Source organism: Emydura macquarii, unplaced genomic scaffold, assembly GCF_026122565.2.
Source record: "Emydura macquarii macquarii isolate MOO-44397 ecotype Brisbane River unplaced genomic scaffold, CSIRO-AGI_Emac_v2 contig_2768, whole genome shotgun sequence".
NCBI classification, from domain to species: Eukaryota; Metazoa; Chordata; order Testudines; family Chelidae; genus Emydura; species Emydura macquarii.
In genome coordinates, this window is record NW_027132905.1 from 47,356,646 (window position 1) to 47,370,195 (window position 13,550).

General features: G+C 37.3%; 1 protein-coding gene across 4 annotated transcripts in view; it reads left to right on the forward strand.

Annotated features, from left to right (window-relative positions):
* VPS13D (vacuolar protein sorting 13 homolog D) overlaps positions 1-13,550 on the forward strand; it is a 172,820-nt gene that overhangs the window by 100,066 nt on the left and 59,204 nt on the right. For all 4 annotated transcript variants that reach the window (XM_067567468.1, XM_067567467.1, XM_067567464.1 and 1 more), the window contains 3 exons: positions 3,646-3,794; positions 7,821-7,955; positions 8,482-8,649. In XM_067567468.1, the coding sequence (XP_067423569.1) occupies positions 3,646-3,794; positions 7,821-7,955; positions 8,482-8,649 (452 nt within the window). The remainder of the gene's footprint in view (positions 1-3,645; positions 3,795-7,820; positions 7,956-8,481; positions 8,650-13,550) is intronic.

Genomic DNA, 13,550 nt, shown 5'->3' on the forward strand with positions numbered 1-13,550 from the left:
GCTATTTCTGTAAATTTCCAAGTGTAGACAAGCCCACTTTAGTGTCTGAGTACCTCACAATCTTGAATGTATTTCTACTTATGAGGTAGAGCAGTGCTGTTATCCTCTGTTTACAGATGGGGAACCGAGGCACAAAAAGACAAGGTGATTTTGCCCAAGGTCGTACAGGAAAGCCTCTGACAGAGCAGAGTTTCTCAGTTCTCAAACTAGTACCATAACAACTGGACTATCCTTCCTCTTAGTTTACCACGTTGCTTTTTCTCTATTGTTGTTTTCTGGTATTGCTTTCTTGTTCCAAAGAGATCAGTGTGTACAAACTAGAGTCTAGACCTTGCTAAAAGACTGATGTATCATCAAAGGTGCAGACAAAATATGGCTAAACTTAGTAAGAGCTTAAATGTATATGACAAAACAATTAGAAATGCTTTTAAGATTTATAAAGAGAGAAAGAATCAGCTTGTATTATTTGTATTGAAATAATGGAAATTGTTCTCTTTGCTGGAGGCCCCAATAAGATCTTTAGAGGTTCTAATAGTCACATGAGGCGGTAACCTGAGGTGTTTCTCCCCTTGTGTCTTCCCCAAACTGAAATGAAGAAGGCAAAGAAGGAAATCGTATCCTTTTCCCCCTCGATATTGAGGGTGGGAGAAAGAGGATTGAAGCTCAGGTTACTGCCTCATTTTATACAACTGTTGAGGTCCTCCAAACAGCTTGCCTGTTCCCTCCAGAAATAAGAGGGAGGAGAGAATCGTATACTCCAGATGTGAAGTATAGTTTCTGTTGGGTAAAACAAAAATCTTGGAGGTCATCTTGATTCATTGTAAGAAATCCATAAAGGACGGGATGGGGGAAGTTTCTGCAGTTCACTTTTCAGCCTGCTTAGTATTTACATATTGCCTTTGTCTATGTACTGTAGAAATTTCTTCCAGAGCAAAATGTAGATTCTCTTTCCAAAAGAACAAACTTCACAGCAATCTGTTCCAAAATGTAACTGAGATGAGGAGCAAGATTCTCAACTATGGAAAGGAAGCCTATTTCTTGCTGAAGCTACTTAAATTATTTTTGTTGCTTAACAGACCAATATTTGTTGATCTTTAGTTCTAGGGCTCTTCCTTTGTTGTTTTGGGAATCTTTTTCTTATATGATGCTTTAAACAAGCTATGTAATATTCATGGAAGCTAAGTGAGTCATCCTGACTTTGCTGATCATTTGAATCAATTGGTATATATATTCTCAAGGGGGTTGATTTTATTTTCAGTTTCCTACGGGATCCATTTAATACATCTCTGCCTGAGAGGCAATTTCATTCAAATTTTCCATCCAATGCTTCCTTGTTTTCTAGGTAGAGGGAGTGATAGTACAAGTGAATCAGGATGCAGGCTTGAAGTAGTCCTACAGAATTGTTGATTTATTTATAAGGGAAGTTAGAGCAAGAATCAGACAAAAGAAAGAAAAAGTTAAATCAGTAACCCAGCCAAGTACATATATATATGTTTTAAGCAGATGTTATTTCTGTCAGTAGAATAACACACACACTTACTGAGAGAGAGAAACTTCTGTGTTACGAGTAATTGTCTCTTTAGTATGGAGGAATCATGAAGTTACCTGCCTCTTCTGCCAGCAGCATGTTTGAGTTTATTATAAATTATTCCAATTTTTTTGGTGGAGTTAGGGTTCTCTGAGTTTTTCTTTACTTGAAAACCAAATACCACTGCTCTTATAAGTAGTTCTGGTTCTACCAGTATGAATGTTACCTTCCCAAGTCAGAATTCCAAAGTTGTATCAGAGCTGTATGGCCTGGCATGCTGATTGGCTGCTGAGACAATAATATTTTTTTCAGTCTCTGTTCCCCATTTTTATTGGGCAGTAGTGGATTGCTGTGCATACTGTTTTAAAAATTCTATACCTGAATACTAAAATAGTATGTTTTTAAATCGATAATCCTGCAGGCTTCATTGAGAGAGAAAAAATTAACTTTGATGGGACTATGTAACCTTCCTTTGAAATAGAAAGCATCTTGTGGTTAACTATTTAAATCCTACAATAGCTAAAATGATTAGAGCTTTAAGGATAAGATCAGGTTATTTGAAACAATGGGAAGTCTTGCCCAAAATTGCACTCACTTAGTCCTGTTTCTTGCAAATTGCAGATTTAATTGAATATAAAAAATATGCCAAAATAGTGTTGTATTAATAAATAGTTGGTGCGTGCCAGTTTTGTTTGTTTGAAAAATGTGAAAATGACCAATTTGGATGGCTCATAGAAGGAAGGTGGATGGGGCTGATGGCACAGTGCATAGATGGGGTAGAGGGATAAGCAATTACACAGGCTTTCATTGCCTTTTGCAAATGTACAGTGGTAACTTCAACCCATGTAACAATCCTGTGTTCTATTTCATAGTTAAGTTTGTGTATCAGTTAGAAGGCATACTCCATAGTATCTATCACTCATTTGTGGGTGCAGTATTTACAGAAGTTTCAAGAAGTTTGTCTTGGTTTACTTGGTCCTGCCTTAGTGCAGGGGGCTGGACTTTATGATTTCTTGAGATCCCTTCTAGGATTCTGTGAATTTGTAAAGAATTGTCCTTCATTGTGGTAACAAATACATTACATTTACTGATTAATGAAATCAACATTTCAGTCTGTGGATATGGTGTGGGTGTTATTGAAAAGTGGGCTAGCTGAAGACATTTTCTGCTTCGATCTCCTTCTCCAGTAATGAGTGGGATGGTAGTGCTGGCAGGATTGATATCTGTCCAGTTATGTCAGAGCTCATCCAGGAAGTCTGAGCAGTAGATGGCACGATAGAGACCAGTGTTTAGATTCTGTGATGATGCTTGAAATAAAAATAAAATAAAATAAATTATATATTCATTTAGATTTGGCAAAGTTGGAAAAGAAATGAATATATCAGCCTGTAGCTACCACTATCTATTCCTCAGTATTTGTACGTAAAGAGCTTTTTAAATAGAAAATTATTTCTTTACCCCCTCACCATACTCTGGTAATAGTTATTTTTTTGACAGAGTCAGGCTAGGTGCTATTTGTAAGAACTGGGTTTTAATTCTTTTCATAGAGATTTTCTCAATTTCCATTCTAGTGGGGGCAAGGATCCTAAACTCATTGATGTCAGTACTAAGTGGACAAGTACAGCAGGCTATATTATTTCAAAACTTCGATAGATAAGGAAGTATGAAGGAAGCAAAAAGAGAACAGATTTAATTTACTGCCAGATTTCACCATGCCTGAAAACCAGGGAATGTTGTGTAGTTATCAGATGCTTTTGTGCTACTTTGTCTGTCTTCCTCAGTACACACCAACTAGAAGTGAAAGCAAACATACTGACTGAAAACTGAAGTATGAGGTCACAAGTTAGGTGTCTGGGTGGTATAATTTGTATTAACTAGCTACAAGTAAGGAATCAAGGTTTGAGATAAAAGCACTAAACGGTGTGGTTCCTCTCACATCAAAGGCAGATTTATTGAGTAGAGATGAGTCCAAATGAACGGCCTTGGTTGAAATGCCACCAAGCATGGGAAAGGCTTCAGCTAAGAAAGCTCATAAATATTTATAAAATACATATTTATAGTTGTGTATGCCTACATAATTACCTGATTTTGATTCCTATGTTATGTCGTGGTAGCAGAGGTTGAAAAGTATGACGAAAACCTCCATGAAAAGACTGTTGATCAAGGTGGGGCCCAGAAGCGGTACTATTTTGAAAATCTTAAAATCAATGTGCCACAGATAAAGTTGAGTGTCTTCACTTCCAACAAACTGCCTCTAGACCTCAAGGTAAGCCACTGCCCACAACACCTAATGTGATATGTCCTACCTACTATCTTTCTAACTAGAGAGATTTACTGTGGGAGTAAAAGGTGTGCACATTTTAACTTACGCTCTCTATTTCCACTTATGCAGAATCTTCCTATATTGCAACGTCTTGTACAAGCTTTCTTATGGCAATAGACTCATTGTTCCAATACCGTACACTAACTTCTTGATGCAACAGCCTAAAGCCTGGAGATTTAGAGCTCCCTGGTTATAGTAAGATGCATAGACATAAGCAGAGTATAGAAATGCAATAGAAAAATACCTATTGCATACATTTAACGATGGATGAAAGAGAGATTGAAAACACAACCTTTTTGTTCTGAAAACAGATATTTCATCACAATTTCATTTTGCAAAAACAAGTGCAAAATGAAAAATTTCAGAACCTTGAAAGCTGTCATGAACAGAATTGTCATTCTCTGGTCAGCTTTACTGGCCACCTTAAGTGATGGAGAAGGCTAAAGCCTGTTAACTCTCTGGGACCAAACCTTTCCACTATTGACCCTTTTTGTGTTCATCATCATAACATTAAAGCAAAGGGAAGGGGAGTTCATACAATCTGATTAAAAGAACAAACAAACAAAAACCTGACATGATTTCTGGTAGAAATGTCAACAATGCACATACAATAAATTAATAGTGCTTTAAAAATAGTTTGTATAAACGACAAATGAATTCACAGTTGACTTTGGTTTTTAAATGGGCACAAAGTAAAATTAAATCTTAAAAATAAGAGATGGGAAAAACCTTTTTAGATCATTTACCATTTTCACCCCACTAATACAATCACTGCTAAAACTATACATTTTAAAAATGTTTTCTTTTTTGGAATGTGAGGTGGTATCATGGAATCCTGTGTGGGAACTCAGCCATGGGAAATGAAAAGCGATTCATCCCCGCACGCTGATATGCTGTTTTTAACAATGGTACTGTGAACAAGGGCAAGTCAAGAACAGATTATTGGCACTCTCTGTGGTTTAACAATGGATTCAAAATATAAGATTTCTCTTATGTTTTTGCATTGGCACAAGAGACTGCTCCTCATCCAGATCTGCTTGAGGTTGAGGAAGAGGAGGGAAGTGGTAGAGTGGGTCGGACTGTCTGGCCAGCTAGTCTAGTTGGTAAGACATTGTTTTAGAGACGTGCACTTAACAAAGGCAGCACATAACTAGAACACAGATCTGAAATATTTTGCTGGAAAATTTTTGACCTGCTATACTCTCTCTTGCTTTTTTTATTGTAATTTAAAGAAACTGGTATTGTTAAGTGTGAAAAAAGATGCGTCCCAGCAGCTGCCAGCATTGTCTCGAGAGAACTGGGCATATAAACTTTTTTCTTATGAAAATATTCAATGGCTATATAACATGTACAAACTTTTCAGAGAAGGGTGTTCCAGTCAATTGTGTTGTACAGAATAGTTTGAGAGGGAGAGAGTGAGTGAATTCACAATACAACTTTATATCTACCTACCTCCTCAAATGTTGTTTTTATATCTTTATATCTAAGTTATTTTATATACTATTGATTAGGTATTTTCCCTACCTCCTCAAATGTTGTTTTTAAGGCTTGGGCACTAATTTTTGTCAATGTCAGTGCAGATGGATTATTATTTTTATTCGTTACCTGTATCAACAGACCTGCTTTATGTAACCTCTAATGTTCATGGACAGGCAACTGCTTGCTAATTGTGTAAATAAGCGATTGGTTTGTACATTATAGTATTTGTTTAGTCATTTTTAGTTACTGTATGAATAGTTCCTAGTTTATCTCCCCTTCTTCCCCCCGCACCCCTGCCCAATCAAACACACACACACCTATACCAGCTGTATAAAATAATTTAGTAGCCTGTAGGTGGCAGAATAACTCACTTTACTTGATTTAACTTTACGTTTTAACATGGATGTAACAATGATTAATGTAGAATGATATAACACAAATGCCAAAGATTTCTTGATACCTTAGCGTCTCTGTGGATTAGGTATGAGTTTGAATTTTGAATTTAAGTAGTGTAAATGCTTCAATAACTAATGTCACTTAGGAATGGAAATAAAAATAGATTTTAATCTTCATTTTTTTTCCTGCATTTTCTTAGAATTTTAGTTTTCTTGTTAAAAGGAAGTAAAAGGTAAACAGTTCCATAGATGCTTTTCATCTCATTTTCTGTTGTTTTTGACGTCATACCTCAATGCTGTGATGTTAAAGTATATTTTAATTTAAAAAATCCCCAGCTCCAAAAGATCTAAAATAAGAAGATCTAAAATAAGAACTGATGTTTGTCAATCTAAATGTCATCATCACTGTTTCTTTTTGTATTTTTTTTTTCTTTTTTCCTCCTGAATTCACTTTTCCAAAATTATTATGCTTATATCAAAAGGTAAGACAGGAGACCGTACATAACATGCTTGTCTCTTGGGTAACATTCACTATTGGAGAGTGACACTGGCTTCATGTAACCCCACTCTCTCTTTGAGATATAACTTGTTAGTGACACTGATAGCAGTAATATCATTGATGCCATCACTCGCCTCCGAGTCATAAATCATCTAGAGTTGCAGTTCATGAATAGAAAAAGTTCTGCCAGGGATGGTTTCTGTTCATAGATAGAAAAGGTTCTGCCGAAGCTGTCTTCATCTAAGAGTAAATTTCAGAATCAGTTCTATGAATCTGAAAGAAATTTGGTGTTAGTTCTAAGGTGAGAGAAATATTTTCAGGTATATCACGTCTCAGACATATTTGAATTCCGTCAAACAGCCAGAGTTTCAGATTCTAAAGTCCATATCTTCTTTGTGCAAGTCTTAGTGAACCAGTGATAGCACTTCATAGAGATTTGTCCTTTTCAATCTTACTTTCTCATTGACATTGCCTAAGATGAAGATGAGCAGTGCTGCTCTAAAGTAATTTTAGAGTATGTGCAAGCATCACATGGGGTGTCAGTTTCTTTAGTCATCTTCCTCCCATTGCTCAGACTTCCCCCATAAGTCTCCTGCCACTTAGACCCATCTTCATTCTTTATTGCTATTGCCCGTCACTTCATTGTAGAGGGGGTAGCATAAGCCGCCTTACTTTTATCGTATCCTTAAAACAAACTCGGAAAATGAGTGTATGGGAGACAAGCTATGTGGGGAAGGGGAAGGCTGTTGTAGGATCAAAAATGCATTAAAGCTACTGCTGTTTGCAGTGTCCTAACAACAGTTGTGTGGGTAAAACCAGACAATCACCATGCTCTTGAATGAACTCAGATAGAAAAATGATAAAAGACAAAAAAAAAAAAAAACACCTTAGTCCCTATGGGCAAACACTTTGCACAAAGCAGTCCTTCTGTATCTGACCTATGAGTCCTCATCCTCAATGGAAACCTGCACAACTCCTTCAAAATATGAGCTTGGGATCTTAAATTCATAACACTTCTAGACATAATTCTTAAATTCATAACACTTCATGATCTCAACAGAGACGCTGGTTTTACTGCTCATTACAACAATTTGTAACCTACTAACCCTCCTTTGTCATATGACTGCAAAGGTGTTAATTGCCCACTTCATTTTAAGTGGTTTCTTGCAAAATGTGTTAAGGCCTTACACTTAAACCATCTGCCCCAGCTTGTACTTAACTATGACACTCTAGTTACCTTTTCCCAACCCTGAAGAAGATCTCTGTGAAGCTCAAAAACTTCTCTTCCACCAAAAGCCATTCAGGTGGCCTCCCACAGCTGAGAGCTCATCATCATCCTCTTCTTCATAACGCTGGACAGGCATCTCTGCTTTATTATCCAAACCTCCACATTATCCAAATCCCTTCATTGTCCCCCAGCAAATGGGGTTTTGGATAGATGGGAATATACTGTATTCCATTTACATGTCAGGAACAAGTTGTAGCTGCTAGGTAAATTTGATTTGTTGCCTGCTTGGAAATCAATTAATTCAAATACCATGGATGAGAAGTACAGATGAATATAAAAGTTCTAATTCCAGTTTTTTATTTAATTAGGCACTGAAAAGCACACTGGGGTTTCCTCTAATACGATTTGAAGATGCAGTGATTAACCTGGATCCATTCACTAGGGTCCACCCATATGAGACAAAGGAGTTTATCATTAATGATATCCTTAAGCACTTTCAAGAGGTGAGTGTCAGATTAAATCATATTGTGACATCCACTAAAAGTCTAAAACTTTTCTGTTTTAGGAGATCTTTATCAAATATAAAATATTTAATTTCTTTTCCTGTTTTAATGTGTAAATATATATCTTTTAATCATTTTATATATATATGTAATATACATACTCTTTAATTATAAGGAATGTTGTGGGCCAGATACTCAGTCAATGTAGTTCCATTGAAATCACTGACTTATGGCTCTTCTCTTGTTAATGTTCTGATATACTTTTTACTTTGAGGGGAATTGGGCTCTCCAGAGCTAAATAGTGAACCTGGGTTCCCGTTTTTCAAATTGGTCAACAGGCACAGATTGGTAGGCAGGTGTCATGTTAGATACTTTCAGCAATCAGTACATTTTATTTTAAAGTATAGATATTGTTAACCATATCTTACAACTTTTGCATCTTTTTGTTCTTTCCAGGAGTCAATAGCCCTGCTGACCATGAAATCTGATGTGGAAATAATGTTTTTCATTTAACTGTGTTTTATAGGAGTTGCTTAGTCAGGCAGCAAGGATTTTGGGCTCCGTGGATTTCCTTGGCAATCCTATGGGTCTCCTGAATGACGTTTCTGAAGGTGTTACAGGGCTAATAAAATATGGAAATGTTGGTGGTCTTATAAGAAATGTCACACATGGAGTATCAAACTCTGCTGCAAAGGTAATTGTTGATTTATGAAAAAATCTGTAGATAACCTGCAAGTTAACACATTAAAAAGACAAATTGCATGTTTTTATATACCTTACAACGAATAGGTAATAACTAAAATGCAGTTAGAAACAGATCATCCTTGAATTTTAATTTGCATAGGTCCTGCCTGCTGTATAAAACGGTGTATGGGGTATAGGCCTAGCAAACACTTATGCACATAGTTAACTTTAAGCATGTGAGAAGCCCCACCAAGGTTAGTGGAATTACTCAAGTGCTTAGAGTTACTCATTTACATAAGAGTTTGCAGGTTCAGGGGCTCAGTTAGTAATGTAATAGTTTTCCATCATGGTTAAAACATGGGTCTCTTCCTGTGTAGATGAACAGAACTGTGTATTAACTCTGTTATTGAATCCTGCTTGAAATTCTAGACTATACAGGGCTTTTGGATGTTCAGGTTTAATTTTTCACTTGGTATTGAATCAGTTATGATGATGTAAATATGAAGATTATTGTCATCCTGGAGCTGAAGGATTTGCCAGCACAACCTTTGATGCCAACTTTTCTGTGCCATGTAGTAGCAAATTTTACTTTACCAGTTTTTAAAGTTGGTTTGCTTGTTTTTAAAATGAGTCATTTATTTAAAAAAAAAAAAAAAAAAAAAATCCTTGAAACTATCTGTGTATGGCTTTCCAGTTTTGTGACTTTTTGACATTCTTACAAATCAAAGCATTTGATTTAAATTTAGCTAATAAATAATCCCATTCTATGGTGAAAATGCTTTAGTCCTTATGAGGAGAGCGAAGATGAATTGATTAGAAGGCTCTAGTGCCCTAGTATTGTAATTATAGTTTCTAAAATTTCATTAACCTTTTTGTGCCTAAGAAAGAGGCAATGCCTGAACACAGGGCTTAGATCTAGGAACTACTTGAATTATTTTATTATTTGTATTGTGGGGGCTCCTAGAGACCTCAGTTTATAAACCAGGATCCCATTGTGCTAGGCACTGTACAAACACATCCTGGCTTTGGCACTGACTCCCTTTGTGGTCTTGGGTAAATTACTTACCCTCTCTTACCCAGGTTCTTCATATGTAAAGTTGGAATGATACCTTCCTCACATGAGAACTTTTTGATGGGGAAAGGGAGCTTGCTTTAAGAACTTACTAAATAACTATTAATAAGACGTATGTTTCCATAACAGATCACGGTGGATCCTAAAGATATTTTCTATCTATTTGGGAATAAGAGAATCTGAAATGGAACTGAAAGTCCATTATAGTTACATGGAAATTGAGATTATAGAGAAAGTAATATACATCAATGGTTTTAACACTCTGAATATCAGTGTTTTTGTGGGTTGAAGTCAGTTCCATAATGTTGCTTTTCATCTTTGTGGGTGGATGGAGTTAAGGCATCTACAGATGAACACAACCCAGTCGTAAAACAGCAGTTATTTGTACAAGGTTTAAGATTTCTGGAGCAACCTGTTTTTGGGATGGGGAGGTGTAGGTGAGAGAGAGAGAGATTAAACAGGTAATACACTTTTGTTTGTGGGAAGTAAATATTCTCATATTGGTAGTCTCTGGTAGATTGGGGCTTGCACCTTTTTCCTCTGTTTGTGCAATCTTGCTTTCTTGATTGACCAACTTCCCTATGCTGTTGTTACCTCCATTCAGTTCATACTGGAGAGGCTGTGGTTACTGCCCCAGCCCAGCTGCGCTGAGGGCAGTATGTACAGAGTATCTTCCAGAGGGACAAAGTACTGTAAAGCATACTCCAAGAATTATCCCTGTGCAGTTTTCTTAGGAAAATCCCAAACATAGGTTGTTTGTGTTAGGATGATGGGGAGGGAGAATGCTTTTTTTCTTCTTAATTTAGAATGGCAGCAAAGAGGCAAGAAAAGTGATCACCAGGGCAATAAGGATATATAGCGATCATATTAAACTCCCTGTATTCCAGAGTCTGAGGAAGGCTAGGACATAATTAGTTTATATTATTTATTGTTAATTCTTATCTAAAACTCATTAACATTATTCTGAAATGTAAGTCCATGCTTCAACTAAAAAGCTTTCTAATAAACCTAATTCCCTTCTGGAAGATCATTCACCTAGGATTGAGGTAGACATGGGGAGGGCCGTAGTCTTCCTGATACAGGAAAAGAGTCCGCATGATCAAACTTCTGATTTCCACAGCATTGTGGAACTGGGTGATGATAATCCTTCTTTACCTGCAATTTCTGTCTCTTCTAGTCTCCTGCATGGAGATTACTCTAATGATAAGAGTACACATGTGAGAGTTTCAGAGATTCTTCTCCTGGCATAGAGTAATTTCTAACAGGAAATGTAAAGGAAAGTGAAAATACTATTCAAGAGGGATCCACTGTCTTATGTAAGGACTCTTCTTTCACAATCTGGTCCCCAAAGCTCTGGCCTCAGGCACCAGCCTTTATAGATTGGAAGCACCTTCCGGACACCTAGGGAACGAGGTTAAGTTATGAGAGGCTTCACAGTGTCAACTTTTGCTAGAGAGAAAGGGTCAGGCTGGCCCTTCATCACTTCACTGATCATCTGAGGAAAGAGCACCTCCGAGACCTCAGCCAGTTGGACAACCAGACAACTGCAACGTACATAAACCAGAAAAAGGGAACTCAAAAAGTTGATCTAAATATAGGAGCTTTATGGATGCCTTCCTGGACAGAACATCACTTAGTTTCAATCAGGGTGCTTCATATTAAAGGAAGCACACTGAATGCAAAAGCAAATAGACAATGCTGTGCAGTCTCTGGACCAAGGGATATTGCAGCTGCTATCGAGAGACCTATGTTATCCCCAGGTGGAGATGTTCCCATCTGCTAGAAATTTTAAAAGAAGGCTTCACTTCACTAGGGAAACAGACAAGAGGTCAGTAAGAGCAGAGGCTGTGACCCAAACGTAGCCAAATCTACTTTTATAAACTTTCCTCTTTCTCCAACTAATAGGAAAAGCAATTCAAAAGATCAAAAAGGAAGAGGTATTGGGTATTCTCATAACCCCAGATAAGCCAAGACCAGGGTTTTAATACTTAACAGAACTGTCACAGCACTCTTAAATATATCTTCCCAGTAAACAGAATCTTCAACGTTAGTGGCTGTATCCTAACCCAAGTTATCTGAGTCTTAACACGTTGGCTATTGAGCAGCAGCAAGTCTTAACTAAGATTGCATACTGCTTCTCAAAAGTGATAAATACCCCACTTGCTCCCAGCAAGCTTTCCACTCTTCGGGTCTACACAAAAGTATGAACAAAATCTGATACTGGTGTCAATACAGGAGTATCACCAGTATACCAGGTGTTCCATCTCCTTTAGATTTCCCACTTGGCAATCTAAACCTGCATCTGAGATCTCCCACCATATCATCTATGTCTAAGCACTACCAATATGACAAATACAGGCTTATCCAAGTCTCTTATAGATCACGTAATGGTATGGAGCTTCCTTAGAGCAGTACGTTTATCCACCCAAACACTTATGCCCATGTTCTGAGCTTCACAGTGCTGCATGCTCTCATGGCCCATCCATTCCAACCATTGATATCTATTTCTTTTGTATTTTCTTTCCATACAGATTTGTTTCCTTGTTGCAATCACATCTGCAGTAAGAGTGTCATAAATCTCTGCCTTTAAAGGCACGAGCCTTACTGCATTTTCCACACGGGCCAAAGTCATTCTTTGAACCACAGGGTCATTTGTAACTGAGGTTTTTGTTAGGAAGATTTTCCAAGACACAGAGGGCAGTGAGATGCCCAAACTCCCATTGAAATTGAGTGGGAGTTGAGCAACCAACAATCTCCTACTCTAAAAGGGCTTCTCTGAGCAGAGTGATAATCCCCCTGCTTATGGGGTGGGTCAGCAAGACACTTATGATCGAGGTGAAGGCCCCTTCCCAACTAGTTGTACTGTTATTGGACGACTAGACCTAACTCTGGAATGCAAGTATAACTCAAAACTTCAATTTCAAATATAACTTGTGAAATGCCATAACAGCTGCAATGAGTAAAATTAATTAAAACCTGCTTTCTCTTTAAAAGAAGGAAAAAGTCAAATCTGACCGCAATTGTTCAACAGAAAACATGACCAGGCCAATAGATCATGTTCATCTTACTCCACTGGTGCTGTCCCTAGAGACAGTATGATTAATTAGTGTCTGCTCTCACTGCAAAGATTTTCACCTGATTCAGCAGTGCCAGAAATTGTCCCTCATTGATGCAACCAGTTCTGTGGAGCTGGCAATTAATGCAGCCAACACTTGATGAACTGTCTTCCGCATCTAATAATTACCAGCCACAGATGGCTGGAAAAGCTTTCACAATGTTATTTGTTTTTCAGTTACCTGGTTTCTTATAAGCTCCTTTAATAACATTTGTATTAGATTTTAAGATGAATTGAAGGCTGTAAATAGGCTGCTCTGTTCACATAACCATGTAAGGGTAAACTTTAATAATCACTTTAAAAGAAATCTAGAGAAGAGAGTGCCTGCATGAACTGAAAAGTAAGTTGTTTATGAGTTGTATCTGTTTTTGTCATTTTATGGCTTTTCTGTTTTAGAGTGCTGGTGATTATTCCTGTAATGGCTTCTCCATGTATCTCAGAATACACAGTGGGTAAATGCCTTCTTTCAAGTGGGAGAGGTTCAGTGTATTTAGGTTGGCAGAAAACCTTAGGTTAAATAAAGTTCATTTCAGACAGTTTTGTAGTTTTTATCCCTTGGAGGCTACAAGTTTTGTATTTAAAAAAAATACTTTGATCCTAAATATAGGCACCTGAGGGAATTTCATTCCCTCTGCTTGGAGGCTCCTACAGTGGCCATATGCGCAGAAATGACTCAGATTCTTGGCATGCAAACTTTTTTCTTTTTTGTTTTCCGTATTAGGCA